General features: G+C 40.2%; 1 protein-coding gene across 1 annotated transcript in view; it reads right to left on the reverse strand.

The window, feature by feature from the left end:
* The window catches only part of TNKS (tankyrase), a 267,604-nt gene that overhangs the window by 237,927 nt on the left and 10,144 nt on the right, over positions 1 to 19,533 (reverse strand). The window contains exon 2 of the mRNA XM_038398855.2: positions 8,741 to 8,965. Coding sequence (XP_038254783.1) covers positions 8,741 to 8,965 — 225 coding nt within the window. The remainder of the gene's footprint in view (positions 1 to 8,740; positions 8,966 to 19,533) is intronic.

A 19,533-nucleotide genomic window follows, 5' to 3' on the forward strand; every position in this document is an offset into this window, starting at 1 on the left:
TAAGTGGGGATGTTATTTTTAGGGTGACTCCTTCCCACTCTCCCTGAACCAACAGATATACCTTTCTAACAAATAGGATTAAAAGTTCTGCAGGGAAAATATGTTGCTTTCACATATTAGCAAGAACATTTAGAATATTAGTTCATACTCATTGTAAGATGGGTTTCCTACAGTGAAAAAAAGAGTAATATTTATTTTGTGATTCCAGTAGACAGATTAAGTAAAAAAGTAGCACTCAAAGAGCCCTGCTTCCTGTGGAGATCTCTGGTCAGAACACACCCAGTAAAAAATCTACCACTAAATTGCTATTATAGATTATGACATCACTGGAACCACAAATTCAGCATGACAGGTTTCAGAGTAGCAGCCGTGTTAGTCTGTATTCGCAAAAAGAAAAGGAGTACTTGTGGCACCTTAGAGATTAACAAATTAATTCAGCATGCTATCAGATTTTTTTTTAAAGAAAATTTTTAGGGATGTCAAGCAATTAAAAAAATTAAACAGTACAATACCATTAATTTACATATTTTTGGATGTTTTCTACATTTCCAAATATATTTATTTGCATTACAACACAGAATACAAAGTGTACATTTTTTATTTTTTATTACAAATATCTGCTCTGTAAAACAAAGAAAAAGTATTTTTCAATTCACCTAATACACATACTGTAGTGCAATCTCTATCGAAGTTGAACTTACAAATGTAGAATTATGTACAAAAAAATAACTGCATTCAAAAATAAAACTATGTAAAACTTTAGAGCCTACAAGTCCACTCAGTCCTACTTCTTGTTCAGCCAGTCGCTCAGACAAACGAGTTTTTTTACATTTGCAGGAGATAATGCTGCCCACTTCTTGTTTACATGTCACCTGAAAGTGAGAACATGGCCCTGTTGTAACCAGCATCAAAAGATATTTATGTGCCAGAAACACTGAAGATTCATATGTCCCTTCATGCTTCAACCACCATTCCACGTGTTCATGCTGATGATGGATTCTGCTCGATAACAATCCAAAGCAGTGTGGACCGACGCATGTTCATTTTCATTGTCTGAGTCAGATGCCACCAGCAGAAGGTATTTTTTGGTGGTTTGGGTTCTGTAGTTTCTGCATCAGAGTGTTGCTCTTTTAAGACTTCTGAAGGCATGCTCCACACCTCACCCCTCTCAGATTTTGGAAGGCACTTCAGATTTTAAACCTTGGGTTGAATGATCTATCTAGCTTTAGAAATCTGATATTGGAACCTTGTGTGTTATTCATAGACTTTAAGGTGAGAAGGGACCATTATGATCATCCAATCTGACCTCCTGCACAATGCAGGCCACAGAACCTCAACCACCCACTCCTGTTTTCTCAATCTGCAGTGAAAGTGTTCTTAAAATCAAACAACGTATGCTGGGTCACCATCCGAGACTACCATAACACGAAATATATGACAGAATGAGGGTAAAACCATGGAGCAGGAGACGTACAATTCTCCTTGAAGGAATTCAGTCACAAATGTAATTGACATTTTTTTAACAAGCATCATCAGCATGGAAGCATATAGAGGCATATGACTGTTTAGCATATCTGGCAGGTAAATACCTTACAATGCAGACTACAAAAGTGCCATGCGAATACCTGTTCTCACTTTCAGGTGACATTGCAAATAAGAAGTCGACAGCATTATCTCCCGTAAATGAAAAACTTGTTTGTCTGAGTGATTGGCTAAATAAGAAGTAGGATTGAGTGGACTTGTACGCTCTAAAGCTTTACATTATTTTGTTTTTGAGCAGAGTTATGTAACAAAAAAATCTACATTTGTAAGTCTCACTTTCAGAATAAAGAGATTGCACTACAGTACAAGTATGAGGTGAACTGAAAAATAATCTCGTTTGTAATTTTTACAGTGCAAATATTTGTAACCAAAAATATAAACTGAGCACTGTACACTTTGTATTTTGTGTTGTAATTGAAATCAATATATTTGAAAATGTAGAAAAACCATCAAAACATATTTAATAATTTTCAATTGGTATTATATTAACAGTGCAATTAATTTTTTAAATCATGATTTTTTGAGTTAATCGTGTGAGTTAACTGCGATTAATTGACAGGCCTAAAAATTTTATAACCATCACTGAACACCACAGCTTTTTATAGCCCTTGATAATACAAAATAAATGAAGAAAATCTGACAGATAACTATTGATGATGAATCCTTAATATTCTTTGGACTAATGGGACTTTTTGAACAAAGTCTTGGAATGTGTATAACATGAAAGTTAGGTTTCAGAGTAGCAGCCGTGTTAGTTTGTATTCACAAAAAGAAAAGGAGTACTTGTGGCACCTTAGAGACTAACAAATTTATTTGAGCACAAGCTTTCATGAGCTACAGCTCACGAAAGTTTACGCTCAAATAAATTTGTTAGTCTCTAAGGTGCCACAAGTACTCCTTTTCTTTTAATATGAAAGTTAGCTACTCTGTAGCTAAAAATAGCAGTACAGACTTTTTCAGTCGGGCTGGAACCCAGGTTCTGAGACCCTCCCGTTCAGAGCTCCAGCGCAAGTGGAAACATCTACACAGCTATTTTCAGCCCTGCAGTCTAAGGCCCATGAGCCTGAATTAACTGACCCAGACTCAGACTAAGCACCACACATTTTTCTTTGCAGTGTAGACATACCCAGAGAGGAAAAAGCTAAAGCTAGAAAAGCTGTATTATTGAGATCCTGACTTCTGCAGATTACAGGGGACTGGCCATATGCCACACTTTCTAGGAGAGCCACTTAGTGCAAGAACTCTTGGATTGTTGAAGTCTCACTATAAAAGGGGTGGCCAACCTGTAGCTCCGGAGCCACATGCAGCTCTTCATAAGTTAATATGCGGCTCCTTGAATAGGAACTGACTCCAGGGCTGGAGCTATAGATGCTAACTTTCCAACGTGCCAGGGAGTGCTCAGTGCTCAACCCCTTGATTTGACCCAGGCCCTGCCACAACACCACTCCTTCCCCTGAGCCTGTCATGCCCTCGCTCTCCTCCCCTCCCCTCCCCACCAGAGCCTCCTGCACACTGCGTAACAGCTGATCATGGTGGGCGGGAGGCACTGATTGGTGGGCTGCCAGCAGGCAGGAGGCGTTGCCGGTTGGAGTGGGGGGAACTGCTGACATATTAGTGTGGCTCTTTGGCAGTGTACATTGGTAAATTCTTGCTCCTTCTCACGCTCAGGTTGGCCGCCCCTGCATTATAACAATGAACCAAGGAGTACCTCAATAGCTGAAAACTAGCTTCTTCCTTTTCATTACTTTGATTTCCTCCAGCATACAGAAGGGTTCTAGAAGAATCCAAAGATTTCTCAAGCTTTCCTACTGAGACTAATAACGGAGCTCTCTTTATAATAGTTGGCGGCAGCGGTGGGAAGTTTTTGGAAAAATGTCTGGTATAGACAAAGCCAAAGATATTAAAGGATGTTGTAACAAGTTACAGTCTCCATTCATAGTATCTGAAGTGGTACAGAAAAAAAAATACTGCATACAGAATTCATACAACTTCAGTTGCCTAATCCATAACAAGATTTACATGCATGCAAAGACTATCAATCAAGGTTCGTTTTCAGAATTTTGCTTCAGCAAAAAAATTGGAAGCTTTTCCTACAATTTGGCCATAAGCATCTGTGCTCTACAGCTACACCCAGCACCACAAACAGTCAGTATTAAGCTAGATGCAATGTTTTATTGGGACTGTACAGAAACAAAAAGGTTGAATTCTTAGTAAGCTCATGTTCTCTCATATTTGGTCTTCCGTAGCAAACTAGAAACCTTGGTTCTCCCTATCTTAGCTTTGAAAATCACTTCTATGACTTGACAGTACTTTTCCATGAGTATTTAGTGTTCATTCTTGAATTATAGTAAAATGCTTTTTGCTTGGTTCTTCCCTAAGCAAATGAAATGGTGCTCAATCTTGAACAGCAATACTTAAGAGCAAAATGCTTCTCATTAGCTCTGGGAGCAGAACTCAGACACTAAATGTGCATCTTAGTAACAGATGAGCCAACAAAGATCTATAAATATCACCAACTTGCTATCTAACAGTTTTCTTGTTTCCAGTGCTTGAGTCAATCTGAAAAACACATACACTCATGAAATGGTGTTAACAGACAAAACCTGACATACATTTGATTACTAAGTAATGAAAACATTTTCAATTCCTAGTCATCCCAAAAGAAATAGTCAGCACACGTTCACTTTTGCTAAGCATTTGCCATCCTCAGGGATCCTTGGTGTTCCAAGATAGAGAGCACAAAGACGACAAAAAGACACATCAGGTCAGACTACAAGTCATGGGCCAGATTTTCTGAGCTAAACAGGTGCACCTTTCCATTCTGTTCTATACAGATTCTTATACTGTCTTATCACCATAGTAAACAAGCGCCTTCCTGTAGTACATTAAGCAATATGACCTACACTTGCCACATATGGTTTGTTCTCTCTCATCCTCTACCTGGGGGAAAGAAATGTGTGACTCGTGTGTGCACTTCTCGTGTGTACACACTTGTTCAGTTAGATGCAAATAATGTCGATGACAATTAAGCAATATAAAAACTATTCAGTAGAAGTGTGCCTTTACTATTTTAAAAACTATTTAACAACTGAAACCCAGAGACCATTAGCAATCTTCAGATCTATTGTAATCACTATCCAGTTTTTGCTAGTATTCTAGCTTTCCTATCTTGTTACATTTATTGTGGCTCTAAAAGACCACTGTTAATGACTTTTCCATGTTTCCAGTCTCATTATGCTCTTCAACTACCAATTTACTCTCCTGCCATACAGAAGCAGCATTCGCATGGTAACGAGAATATGGACAAAGACATGCAGATGGGAGGAAAGAACAAATATGGCAAGTGTCTCCTATTTTAGCTTTTGGACGATATTCAAAATAAACAAGAGCCAAAATGAAGCATGTGGGGAAAAAGTCAGTAGACAGTTTCTAAAAAGAAAAGTTGCTGGTTTTCAGCAGATATTGTGGTGTTCAACAATAAATTCTCATATGTTGTGCTAGTGTTCCAGACACTGTCAAATTCATGCTTTATAACAAAGCATACCTGACTTTTTTAAGTCTAGTACCTGACACTGATTTGTACCAGCAATTATATTAGTAATCTACACTTTGGGTAAAAATAGTTACTGTACTTAGGCTTGGCAGAATCCATTTTTATGCATGTCAGCATTTTTTGTATAATGTCAGTTGAAGTTTATTTTTAAGCATTTTTCCCCCCCATTTAAAATTTTGACAGTTGTGGGAGGGGGTCAGAATTATTTAATGACAACATAAGTAAGTTAAATCTTTATAAATTAAAACAAACTGTCAACATCACATGTCAAAATATACAAAGTAAAATATCCTTAAATCAACAAGTCATACCCATTACTATTCATTCAGGAATCCATTCATAACAAGTCTAATTCCAAAGTCTAAAAAAAAAAAAAATCCTCTGGATTTTGACTAAAATTCTCAGCATTTTTATTACCTTTCCTATCTGCAAATGTTTAACATCTAAACATCTGTCGGTGTGTTTAGGGTGAAATCAACACTTATCAATAAAAATTAATGCTTCCAAGCCTAAGAATATTGCAGAAATATATTTTCCAGTGGTCTGAATCCTTGCTGTTCCATCAAATATTACTTAAGGCATGAACAAGACTCCACCAACCTTTCTATCACAGACTGATATTTGTATGTCCTCTTAACACTCAAGCGTTCTGACATACATAGAAAATTAAATTATAAATAAACGTATACAAGTCTGCTTTGCAGAGTTATTTACTTACAGGACTTGGAGATAGGGCCCCATATAAAAATAGGAAGAGACATACTAAAATGGGTAAAACAGACAGGCCGAACACTAAATTGTCTACATCTTGATCAAACTACACCAGAATCATTTCACACACATGTAGAAAAGTGTACACTGCAGGTTTCTATGGAATCATTTAAGTCCTTAATATGGCATGAGAGACAATGATTCTTGATGTAAAGATTTCAAGTGATGGAAAAATCTACCACATCCCTTGGCAAAATATTCCCAATTACCCTCACTTAAATTTGTTATGTATTCCTGTGCACATCTAGACTCATCTTCCAGCTACTGTATCTTGTCATGCCATTGTCACCTAAATGAGCTCTCTAGCATCAGGTCTCTTCTTCCTGTGTAGCTATTTATGAATCACGATTAAGTCACCTCTTAACCTTCTTTTTAAGGTCTCAATACAAGGCAGGTTTTCCAGTTCTCAAATCATTCTCATGGCTCTTCTCTGAACCCTCTCCACATTTTCTACCACCCTTTTTGGAGTGTTGACTGAGAACTGGACACAGGACTCCCATTAGTGGTCTCATTATCCACTGGTAATACAACCTCCCTACTAAATTTTTGTCGGGACTTTAAGCAAACACTGGGGGGTTTTCAAAATTGGTCTTTATAATAAAATGAAGTGCCCTCAGATTAAAATTAAGATCTCAAATTTGTAACCATGATCATTAATATGATGTGGCTACATAATAAAGTTATTTTTTCCCCTCAGATCTGAAATACTGACCAGACAATTTCACATCTTCCTTCAGAAATAACTTTCAAGCCAGTCTGCACAATTAAAAATAAAGAACTCTGCTTGAAGAAAGTATTACTAAGCAGGCTGAAAATATATAAAAATCAAAGATATTACTGAAGAATATTTACTATGATCTACATACATTTAAAATGATTGAAATATTCAATTTTATTTGAAATTGCTTTGGCTCTAGGCTCTTCTATGGCGAGATAACTGGCTCTGTGGATGAGGGGAAAGCAGTGGACGTGTTGTTCCTTAACTTTAGCAAAGTTTTTGACATGATCTCCCACAGTCTTCTTGCCAGTAAGTTAAAGAAGTATGGGCTGGATGCATAGACTATAAGGTGGATAGAAAGCTGGCTACATTGTCGGGCTCAACAGGTAGTGATCAATGGCTCCATGTCTAGTTGGCAGCCGGGATCAAGCAGAGTGCCCCAAGGGTCAGTCCGCGGGCTTGTTTTGTTCAATACCTTCATTAAATGATCTGGAGGATGGTGTGGATTGCACCCTCAGCAAGTTTGCAGATGACACTAAACTGGGAGGAGAGGTAGATATGCTGGAGGGGAGGGATAGGATACAAAAGGACCTAGACAAATTAGAGGACTGGGCCAAAAGAAATATGATGAGATTCAACAAGGACAAGTGCAGAGTCCTGCACTTACGATGGAAGAATCCCATGCACTGCTACAGACTAGGGACCGAATGGCAAGGCAGCAGTTCTGCAGAAAAGGACCTAGGGGTTACAGTGGACAAAAAGTTGGATATGAGTCAACAGTGTGCCCTTGTTGCCAAGAAGGTCAATGGCATTTTGGGATGTATAAGTAAGAGCATTGCCAGCAGATCAAGGGACGTGATTGTTCCCCTCTGTTCGACATTGGTGAGGCCTCATCTGGAGTACTGTGTCCAGTTTGGGCCCCACACTACAAGAAAGATGTGGAAAAATTAGAAAACGTCCAGCGGAGGGCAACGAAAATTATTAGGTTTCAGAGTAGCAGCCGTGTTAGTCTGTATTCGCAAAAAGAAAAGGAGTACTTGTGGCACCTTAGAGACTAACAAATTTATTAGAGCATAAAGCTCACGAAAGCTTATGCTCTAATAAATTTGTTAGTCTCTAAGGTGCCACAAGTACTCCTTTTCTTTTTTTGAAAACGATTAGGGGACTGGAACACATGACTTATGAGGAGAGGCTGAGGGAACTGGGATTGTTTAGTCTGCAGAAGAGAAGAATATGGGGGGGATTTGATAGCTGCTTTCAACCACATGAAGGGGGGTTCCAAAGAGGAACTGTTCTCAGTGGTAGCAGATGACAGAACGAGGAGTAATGGTCTCAAGTTGCAGTGGGGGAGGTTTAAGTTGGATATTAGGAAAAACTTTTTCACTAGGAGGGTGGTGAAACACCGTAATGCGTTACCTAGGGAGGTGGTGGAATCTCCTTCCTTAGAAGTTTTTACAGTCAGGCTTGACAAAGCCCAAGCTGGGATGATATTAGTTGGGGATTGGTCCTGCTTTGAGCAGGGGGTTGGACTAGATGACCTCCTGAGGTCCCTTCCAACCTTGATATTCCATGATTCTATGATAGAGCACATGCTGAAAATATATAACTGTGCTGAACAAGTTTGTCTTCTAACTAGACCCTCAAAGCTTTTAAATAGTAGTAAAATGGTTAGCCTTTCATTTCTTATAACACAGAAAATACCCGACTTCAGTTTGAAGAATACCACAATGCCAGGATCAGCCTCAAAAAACCATGATGTTATCTGAAGCCAGATCTTCCGTTTTATTGGCAGGAGTTCTCATGTTATGTTTCTGCCAAAATGGTAAATTAACTCCATTAGACTACTCCTCCATCAAAATGTAGCTCCTGTGCCAGTTTAGCTTTCCAGACCGCAAGCTTAGAAAACACTATGTTGTGAATCCTGTAAGTCACTAAATTTTAGTTTACCATCTCTTTACTTGCCTACCAAGGGCGTGGAGATGGGGGGGGGGGGGAGGAAGATACCCTTCTTAACAAGGAAGAGAAAAGCAACTGATCTCTTGTCTAATCAAGTGGAATGGAAACAGTCACTACAATTGCGAGCAATACAAGTTCACTGCAATGTTAATGTATTTAAATTTTTAAGTAAATTGATGTAATTAATGACAAATACTTACCAATACACACATCTATCTTCCCTTTGATAGCAGCTTCATGAAGAGGAGTGTAGTTCCAATTGTCTCTGGCATTTGGATCTGCACCTTGACATAGTAACAGGCTAACCACCTCAGCATGACCAAAGGAACAAGCATTATGAAGAGGTATTAGCCCTCCATCATCACGAGCGTGAACATTGGCTCCTGTTTGCAGCAAGTGTTCTACTACATCCTTCCTTCCGAAACCTGTGAGATGAAAGAAACCTTTGTTAAATGTCTGTCGACACAGAGTTTAATTAAATATCTATGTTGGGCTAAGAAATATGTTTTAGAGATAGGAACAACCACATGAGAAGTAAATCCATTTTTAGAAGCCTCTGCATTTCAATGGTTTGGTCATAAACATGGAATGTTTAGTACAGGTCAAATATATTTCCCACTTGAAAGATGCACTTAGACTGACAAGGGACATATTTACAATAAATTCAGGTAATGAGAAGAATGTCCCCTAAACTCATGTGCTTCCAGAGCCTCTTGCAGAAACAGGTTCTGGAGCACAGAGGTTACTGCTCTTTGGGGCCCTTTCTGAGAAGACCTTGTAGGCATCACAGCCTTAGCACTCTTCATTTGAAGCCAGTGCAATAATCCCATTCTTTTAGACGGATCCCCTATCTTGGGCAAGGCCTAAATGAAAGATTCAATGAAATGGTCAGAGTTAAATAGTAAAAACAAACTTTTCCACCTAACCCTAGTGGCAAAATAAAAAAAACACTATTTATAGTCAAGTTTGTTTCTTTAATAGTGGATGAAGGGAGAGACGTTCAATGACCACTCCAAAGGTCGAGAAACTGAAGGACCATTAAAAGGTGGTCTAGGCAATGGAGGACCTGAGGAAACTGCAATCATAACTGCCAACTATAGCTCAGAAGTGTTCTGAGGTTGGGCACAGGATTCATACAATGGGCTCTATGAAAACAGTGTCAAAGGGAATATAGAGTGCCTTAATAATGAATGTTAAAATCCTCAATTAGCCCTTCTTTCTAGAGCTCGTCATTACATCACACACCCCAAAAATCATGGACAATCAGAAGGTTAGCTCTCTAAAATCCAAGGCACCAATCCGAGTGCACATGCATGAGTAGTATGCCCCAGCAAGATGATAGCAGTTAATATTAGGACCCTCCCAAAGACACCTTAAGAAGCTAAAAGTCAAAATCCTAACCTTTTCCTCCATTTCTCATTGAGGGGCAACAGGTCTAGAAACCTCTCTCCTGGGTCACATCCTACTCTTTCAAATTTTATGTATTCTGGGATGCCTTTTCAAAGAGCACAACTGACAAAATTTTAATGTGGCTAAAGTCAATATGGACTAATCTGGTTATTGCTGTTAGATCCTCCCTTACACATGCAGATTAGGACAAGCAGCTGGACAAAGCAAAGTTCTTTCCTCAACCCCCTCAATCTGTAAAATGGAGATCCCACCGTCTCCCTCACTCAGTTTTGCCAAGAATTAAAGGATTGCATGAAACAATGAATATTAAAAACAAGAGTCTAATTAGCACTTTTTTAAAGTCTTGTTTCCAGTTCTATCAATGAGGCTTTTTAATTCAGGAAACATATGAGTCAGAGTTAGAATCATTAAAGAGATAATTCTCTAGAGACCCATACACAAAGAAAAGTGTTTTGGATATACAGCTCGAGTTTAAACTGACTTCAGGGCCTTCTTTCTGATCCAGCAAATGAACAGAATCTTCTGTTTGAGGGAGGGCCAAAAACTTTAGGAAAGGGCTAGAAAGACAAACTCCTGCTGGAGTTGGAGGGAGGGGAAGGGTGATCGTTGGTAAGTTTATTAACATGTGTTTAGGTTCCTTTATTGTTTTTAAATGTTTTCTTTGTAATGTTTTCACCTTAAAAATAAATGTGCTTGCATAAAAAGGGTTGTGTTAACACATACCTGTTGGCAATTACTTTGTTCATTGTCTTTCAAGGGTAAGCAAACACAGATGCCATGCTCATTAGGCAATCTGGCGATAACAGTGTAGACAAGGAACTGTGCAGCCTGGAAATACCCCTGGAGGGGATGGGAGGGAGAGACAGACATGTGCACGCGTGTGCGCGCGCGCACACACACACACACACACACACACACACACGGTCTCCACCCAAGAAAGGTGAAAGCTAAGCAGCTGGGAGCCTAGAGTGGGTGTTACTGCTGCATCACAGAGAGGAATACAGGTTCAGTTGTCCTGAACTGTGAGAGTTTTGTTTAAAACCTTAAATCTTTGTGCATCTCCAGATAGAAAGTTGATCCATCGAACAATTTACTCAAATTGAGGCTTTAATTCAAAATCCTCCACTTAAAGACCTTGCACAGATGATCAGGCAAAACATTAAGAAAATTCAACCTTCAACAAGACTTGAAACCAGTGGCTTTCAACCTGTGGCCCTTCATGGCCCAATCAGCATACAGCTACAGCCCACATGACATGCTCAGGGCCATACAGGTAATATACAGGTATATGTGTGGATGCAGCCAGTGATGAGCTGCTGAAGAACCGGTTCCTTCAGTCACTCTGAGCCTTCAGTGGCACTGAAGGACCCGCCACAGAAGGCCCGGAGCGAGTGAAGAACCCGCCACTGAACTGCCACCAAAGGCCCGGAGTGCCACCGGGTGAGTAAAAATTGACAGGGGGGCCTCCCCAGCTAAGAGCTCGGGCGGGACGGACAGGATGGTCCTGCAGGCCGCATGTGGCCCGCGGGCCAGAGTTTGCCCACCCCTTTAACAACCAGTTCTAAACCGGCTTCAAAATTTAACAACCAGTTCACGCAAACAGGTGCGAACCAGCTCCAGCTCACCACTGGATGGGGCCCACAACACAGAGAGCTGCATATGCGGCCCACAACAGGTTGAAAACCACTGCTTTAAACCAAGTTCATCTTGGCAATTAAGTCAGTGGGAGTGGGTAGGTGCTTAGCACTTCTTAAAGTCTAGTTACTTATTTAGGTGCCTAACTTTAGGCTTTATTATTAAGTCTTGGGCCTCATGTTTTCTGCAGGTAAGAGACCAAAGTCATAAAATACTATAGAATATCCATACCCTTGCATGAAGTAAGAAGAACGCGTCTTCCCCAATTAGAGTACTAGCTACATATCAAGTTCTAGTTATATCATGCAGTCAGATAATGTAGTTGTATAATTTCACTTGACTTACTAAAAAACAGAAATTTCCATCTGGTTTTGACAGGTATCCCAGGTAATGTGGGAATGTCAAGTTGTTTGGCTCAGCCAATGACACAACTAGTGCAACGTGTGAGCCAAACTAGCTAGTTCTATTTTCTTTTAAAAAAACTATAATTTCAGTTTTACTCTGATCACAATTTTCCATAAAACTTTGGTTTTCAGTTTTCTAGGAAAGATTTTTATTTCAATTACTTTCATTGCATCTTTTACCCTCTCTTCCACATTACAGATTACTTGCTCTTAGATTTATGTTAGTCCGAACACTTCTTTAAAAAAGTCTAATGAGTATCCTCAAGAAAATGGAAAAATACAGTTTATCCGTATCTGAACACTGTCATTATGTTCAATAAAATAGAAAAAATGCACTGAATAAATGTAATCCCATTTCATTACTTTTCAGAGGACCAAACCTAGTTCACATCAGAACATGTGCACTTCTCCATTTCAAAGCACTCATCTTATTAAGAAAATGGATGTTATTGTCAGAATGGTTTCCATGGTAGGCGGGTACTTCAGGCTAGTTTAATTTAGTCTTTTCAGTTAAGCATATTTTGAGCCAATTTTCCCTCACACCAGTTTACATCAACACAACTCCACCAACTTAAATAGAGCTATTCCCAGTTCACAACAGTGTAAAATGAGAATTAAGACCACTGGCTGAATATAAGTGCATTAACTGTATCTAGAAACTGAATCAGACATTTTCAATGCAGCGTACAAGCTTTCCAGTAAAATGCGGTTTTAGGTTTCACTAAATAAATAATCTGAGTCTAAATTCTATGTTCATGTTCTTGTATTTTCTCATTCTCCTCCTCCACACATTTTAAACATGATTTTCTTGTACAAGACCACAATATTCAGAGAAATCAAAAAACAGGCCATAGCTGAAGCACAGAACGCTTCATGTCATTAGAAGTTAAATACAATTCATACAGTATAAAATATTGAGAACTATCAGAGATGTTTAAAATGGAAGTCTGTTGGATCTATTAAATTTATCCTTGGGATTTTGCCATCTCACAGGCCCTAATCCCGCAAAGGGGTCCAGTCCATACGGGCATGAGTCTGCGAACGTGGATCCCTTTGCAGGATTGCGGCCTTGGCTTCTAGAAGTGTTTTAGCCTCCGCAGAAAGGTATACTTCAAATATTCTTTTTTATCCTCCCACACCATCAGATTCATAGGGCATCCAGATTCCACCACTGATTTTGGTTTGGTGCTGGTCTGTTCTGAGTGTCAAACAGATGGATTCGGCTTCTTTCTCCTTTGTTCTGCATAATGTTTCTCTAGGTTGCCCTCTTCTCTTTCCAGGTAGTGTCGACGTTATTACTTGATGTGGAAGTCAGGTTGGTGGCATCCTTAAAGCATGTCTTAAATATGTCCATCATTGTCTGACCATGTTTGATGCTTTTGTTTAGTTTGCTCTCCTTAGAATTTCTGATGTTGCAAGATACTTCCCAGTGAACTCTGAAGACCTTTCCCAGGTTTTTACTTTAGAATGAGTTGATCTTATCCATTTTTGTTGTAGATTCTCATGACTCTGCTCCATAAAGGAGAACAGACATGAATTTAAAATTCATACTTGTATCACTGTCAGCCATGCTACTTTTCCAAATCTTTTCAAGTTTCTGAAAGTTGTTTGATGCTCTCAATATACACTGCTTGACATACAGCATGGTGACACCGTCTTTACACAGCTCACTCCCTAGACAGGTAAAGTGCTTGCTACTTCCAGTGTCTCTCCATCTACTCTGTTGCTTTGGGGACATTGATAGCCATATAGTTTGTCTTCCCTTTGTTGATCTGCCAAAAGCTGGGTCTTTTTGTCCCTTAAGTGATGTGTTGAACAGGACAATATCATGAGCACAAAACAAACAAGGGGGTTATCCAGCTGTGCTTCATTGGTTAATAAAATTCCTCAGTTGCCTTCTGCAGTTACTTTCTTCATGACATAGTGGGGACATAATACACCCTCACCTTACTCCTGTGATCAGTGCAAACCACTGGCTGATGTAACCATCAGACGACATGTTTAACTTTATATAGATCCTTGATGGTGCCAATTATGCTCACTTATATTCCATAGTTTTCCAAAGACACACACTCTGCACACTGTCAAAATCTTCTGGAAAGCTCTAAACTTTATCACAAGAGGTGGCTGCTGTGATTTTGCACTCCATCATGTTTTATGGAAATATGCTTATGCGTGGAAATATGATGCAACTGGAATATGCTTTATGCAAAAGGTCTCTTGTAAGATATCATAACAAAGGTTAATAAATTTATTTCAGCATAAGCTTTCGTGAGCTACAGCTCACTTCAAGAGAGCTGTAGCTCACGAAAGCTTATGCTCAAATAAATTTGTTAGTCTCTAAGGTGCCACAAGTACTCCTTTTCTTTTTGCGAATACAGACTAACACGGCTGCTACTCTGAAACATAACAAAGGTTATAAGCTATTGAATATATTCCTCCTATTGGTATGTATGCATCATTCTTGTATCTGAAGCTAGAAGTATAACTAAGGTCCTATTGTAATTATCCAAAACGTGCGCCATTAATGGTGGTTTAAAATCTTGATGGCTCCCACTGACTAGGACAATTGGTTGTAAATGGCTCTTTTTACTTGCAAGCCTTCCTTTGTCCCTGTGAGCCTTGCGTGTTTTTGCTTTATTTTGCTTGGTGACTTACTTTGTTCTGTCTGTTAGTACTCGAAACCACTTAAATCCTACTTTTTATACTTAATAAAATCACTTTTGTTTATTACCCAGAGTAACTAATTAATACCTGGGGGAGCAAACAGCTCTGCATACTTCTCTATCAGTGTTATAGAGGGCAGACAATTCATGGGTTTACCCTGTATAAGCTTTATACAGAGTAAAACTGATTTATTTGGGGTTTGGATCCCATTGGGAACTGATTTCAGAGTAGCAGCTGTGTTAGTCTGTATTCGCAAAAAGAAAAAGGAGTACTTGTGGCACCTTAGAGACTGACAAATTTATTGGAGCATAAGCTTTCGTGAGCTACAGCTCACTTCATCGGATGCATTCGGTGGAAAATACAGTGGGGAGATTTACACACACACACACACACACACACACACACACACACACACAGAACGCAATGGGTACCTGCACGGCCCCACAGTACGCCAACATTTTTATAGCGGACTTAAAACGCTTCCTCAGCTCTCGTCCCCTAATGTTCCTACTCTACTTGCGCTACATTGATGACATCATCATCTGGACCCATGGAAAAGAAGCCCTTGAGGAATTCCACCAGGATTTCAACAATTTCCATCCCATCATCAATCTCAGCCTGGACCAGTCCACACAAGAGATACGCTTCCTGGACACTACGCTGCTAATAAGCGATGGTCACATAAACACCACCCTATATCGGAAACCTACTGACTGCTATTCCTATCTACTTGCCTCTAGCTTTCATCCAGATCACACCACACGATCCATTGTCTACAGCCAAGCTCTACGATATAACCGCATTTGCTCCAACCCCTCAGACAGAGACAAACACCTACAAGATCTCTATCATGCATTCTTACAACTACAATACCCACCTGCTGAAGTGAAGAAAGAGATTGACAGAGCCAGAAGAGTACCCAGAAGTCACCTACTACAGGACAGGCCCAACAAAGAAAATAACAACGCCACTAGCCATCACCTTCAGCCCCCAACTGAAACCTCTCCAACGCATCATCAAGGATCTACAACCTATCCTGAAGGACGACCCATCAGTCTCACAGATCTTGGGAGACAGGCCAGTCCTTGCTTAGAGACAGCCCCCCAACCTGAAGCAAATACTCACCAGCAACCACACACCACACAACAGAACCACTAACCCAGGAACCTATTCTTGCAACAAAGCCCGTTGCCAACTCTCTCCACATATCTATTCAGGGGACATCACATCAGCCACACTATCAGAGGCTCGTTCACCTGCGCATCTACCAATGTCATATATGGCATCATGTGCCAGCAATGCCCCTCTGCCATGTACATTGGTCAAACTGGACAGTCTCTACGTAAAAGAATGAATGGACACAAATCAGACGTCAAGAATTATAACATTCAAAAAACCAGTTGGAGAACACTTCAATCTCTCCGGTCACACAATTACAGACCTAAGAGTGGCTATCCTTCAACAAAAAAAGCTTCAAAAACAGACTCCAATGAGAGACTGCTGAATTGGAATTAATTTGCAAACTGGATACAATGAACTTAAGCTTGAATAGAGACTGGGAGTGGATAGGTCATTACACAAAGTAAAACTATTTCCCCATGTTATTTCTCCCCCTCACTGTTCCTCAGATGTTCTTCTTAACTGCTGGAAATGGCCCACCTTGATTATCACCATAAACGGTTTTCCTCCTTTCCCCCCCTTCCTGCTGGTAATAGCTCGTCTTAAGTGATCAGTCTCCTTACAGTGTGTATGATAAAACCCATCGTTTCATGTTGTGTGCGCGTGCGCGCGCGTAAAAATCTCCCCACTGTATTTTCCATTGAATGCATCCGATGAAGTGAGCTGTAGCTCACGAAAGCTTATGCTCAAATAAATTTGTTAGTCTCTAAGGTGCCAAAAGTCCTTTTTTTATTGGGAACTGAATGTCTGGGTGCTAGAGATAGCTGACCTGCTGAGCAGTTTTTGGTTCAAGTCTGAAGCTTCGGGGACGTGGCCCAGACCTGGGTCTGTGTTGCAGCAGGCTAGTGTGTCTGGCTCAACAAGGCAGGGTTCTGGAGTCCCAAGCTGGCAGGGAAAACCAGCTCAGAGGTAAATTCAGCACATCAGGTGACAGTCCCAAGGGGGTCTCAGTGACCGAACACATCACATCTGCTACTCCAGGATTTGTTCTAAAATAGGTCTGAGATATGGTTCAGAGGTCTAAAATCTGCTTCCTTCTTTAAATTGGAGATCTGTTTCTTAATATGTTCCAGGTTGATGTTGCACATGATTTTTTGCAAGCACTGAGAATAATGATACCTGTCCAGTTATTAAGCCATCCTTCTTTGGCAATTTTACTATAAGGTCTCTTTCCACTTGGTAGGTTCATTACTTCACTCCATATTCTAGACAGAAACCCCAGGAAAAGTCCAGAGGGCCATTTCATCACTTGGTTAAAGTATCTCTCCAGTAATATACTCTCCAGCTGCTTTCCCATTTTTACATTAATGGATAAGAACATAAGAATGGCCAGACTGGGTCAAACAAAAGGTCCATCTAGTTCAGTATCCTGTCTTCCGACAGTGGCCAATGCCAGATGCCCCAAAGGGAATGAACAGAACAGGTAATCAAGTCATCCATCCCCTGTTGCCTTATCTTCATCTATTAAAGGAAACAATGACAGTTTTTCCAATTTTTCAAGTGAGATCATTGTCCTTTGGTCTGTTGTACTAATTTAGATTGAATAAGTGGGCCCCAAGAGTCAAATGTTAACATGACCTCTACCACTGTTTAAAACTGTTTAATGTTGGACACGGTTCAGGGTTTGGTATACAGAAACCTCGGTCTGCTTAGTACAATGGCAAACAAACCATTAAAAATCATTTTAACCTTCAATTAAAGCTGCAGAAGAGAAAACAGTTAAAACATTTGAAATATAAATTAAATAAGACTCATTTTAACAACATCCTTTGTTCCTTTTTAGCTGTAGAGTCTTGGGGCAGGGGGGAAGACACCTTGTTTCACTGTCTCAGAGTAATAAGTGTCCTTTGGGGGTGGGGGGGGGAGTTAATGGACTGGAGCTGCTGCCAAGTCTGATCCTGTTTCCTAGAAGACAAAAACACAGAACACGGGAGAGAAAAGAACAGCAAAAGAAAATGCAGCTTCTGTTTATGGTGTTCCCTTTTACTTGCAATCCTACCAACGAAAAAGACAGCAACAGCATGCAGTCTTATTAGTCATTCCAAGACCTGGCAAACATCTACCAGCATCAGGCTATTTAAGGCATTGCTTTCAGCTGCCTTTTTCTAGTCACAGTTTTGCAAAATACAGTGTCTTGGCCAGTAAAGCCAGACTCTTACTAGACAGCAGGAAAAAGGAGAGGGGTAAGAAAGAAGGTGAAGAAGGAAGAGAACACACAAGGGGAGGAGGGAGCTGACAGAGTCTCACATCCCAAATGGTATTTGGGATCTAGCCACAACCAGCGGTGGTGGCGGCAATGTCACTTGGCTCCCTCTCTTGCCTGGTCATCTCATGATTAGGCTAAAGAAGGTCTGGGGTCCCAAGAGACAGTGAGGGTGGCATCCATGGTGAAACTCATTGCTTCCCATCAGCCAGTGTCGTCCACTCAAAGTGCCTTTTTAAGGACCCCAAAAGAGAGCAGTGGGCAAAACAATGCATCTCATTATTTTGGCAACCAATTAGGCATAATTTCCAACACACTAAGTTTGATTCATTAATTTCTGGTCTCATAGGCCTCTTGTTTACCAGGCATGTTCTTAACACAATATTTAAATTATATCAGTAGACCTTTGTTTAGATTAATTCAGTCTGTCTCCCTTTTGTAATTTTCCCATCAACATTTGTTATCATAGGTTGTGACGTTTTATAAACTTTCAATCACTTTTTACAGACGAGCTCACAATTAGGATAAATGTGTAGGCCCAATTATTATAATAGGTCCTTAGTCACTAGTTGTAGTTTCTGGGGAAAGATTTTAAAAAAATCCTCAACATTTATTATTGATAGCAAAGGGATCCAACCCCAATGAATATTACTAAAGTTAAAGAAGAGTACTTCTAAAGAGAGACATTCCCCTTCCCCAACTAGATCCCTTTGTTAAGCTAGTCCTGAGCAGAGGGGCATCAATGGATACACCTCAACATGTAAAAAGAAAAGGAGTACTTGTGGCACCTTAGAGACCAACAAATCTATTAGAGCATAAGCTTTCGTGAGCTACAGCTCACTTCATTGGATGCATTTGGTGGAAAATACAGAGGGGAGATTTATATACACACACAGAGAACATGAAACAATGGGTTTATCATACACACTGTAAGGAGAGTGATCACTTAAGATAAGCCATCACCACCAGTGGGGGGGGAAAGGAGGAAAACCTTTCATGGTGACAAGCAAGGTAGGATATTTCCAGCAGTTAACAAGAATATCTGAGGAACAGTGCGGGGTGGGGTAGGGGGGAGAAATAACATGGGGAAATGATTTTACTGTAGTTGTAGGAATGCATGATAGAGATCTTGTAGGCGTTTGTCTCTGTCTGAGGGGTTGGAGCAAATGCGAACACCTACAAGATCTCTATCATGCATTCCTACAACTACAATACCCACCTGCTGAAGTGAAGAAACAGATTGACAGAGCCAGAAGAGAACCCAGAAGTCACCTACTACAGGACAGGCCCAACAAAGAAAATAACACAATGCCACTAGCCATCACCTTCAGCTCCCAACTAAAATCTCTCCAACGCATCATCAAGGATCTACAACCTATCCTGAAGGACGACCCATCACTCTCACAGATCTTGGGAGACAGGCCAGTCCTTGCTTAGACAGCCCCCCAACCTGAAGCAAATACTCACCAGCAACCACACACCACACAACAGAACC

Source organism: Dermochelys coriacea, chromosome 4 (assembly GCF_009764565.3).
Source record: "Dermochelys coriacea isolate rDerCor1 chromosome 4, rDerCor1.pri.v4, whole genome shotgun sequence".
NCBI lineage: Eukaryota > Metazoa > Chordata > Testudines > Dermochelyidae > Dermochelys > Dermochelys coriacea.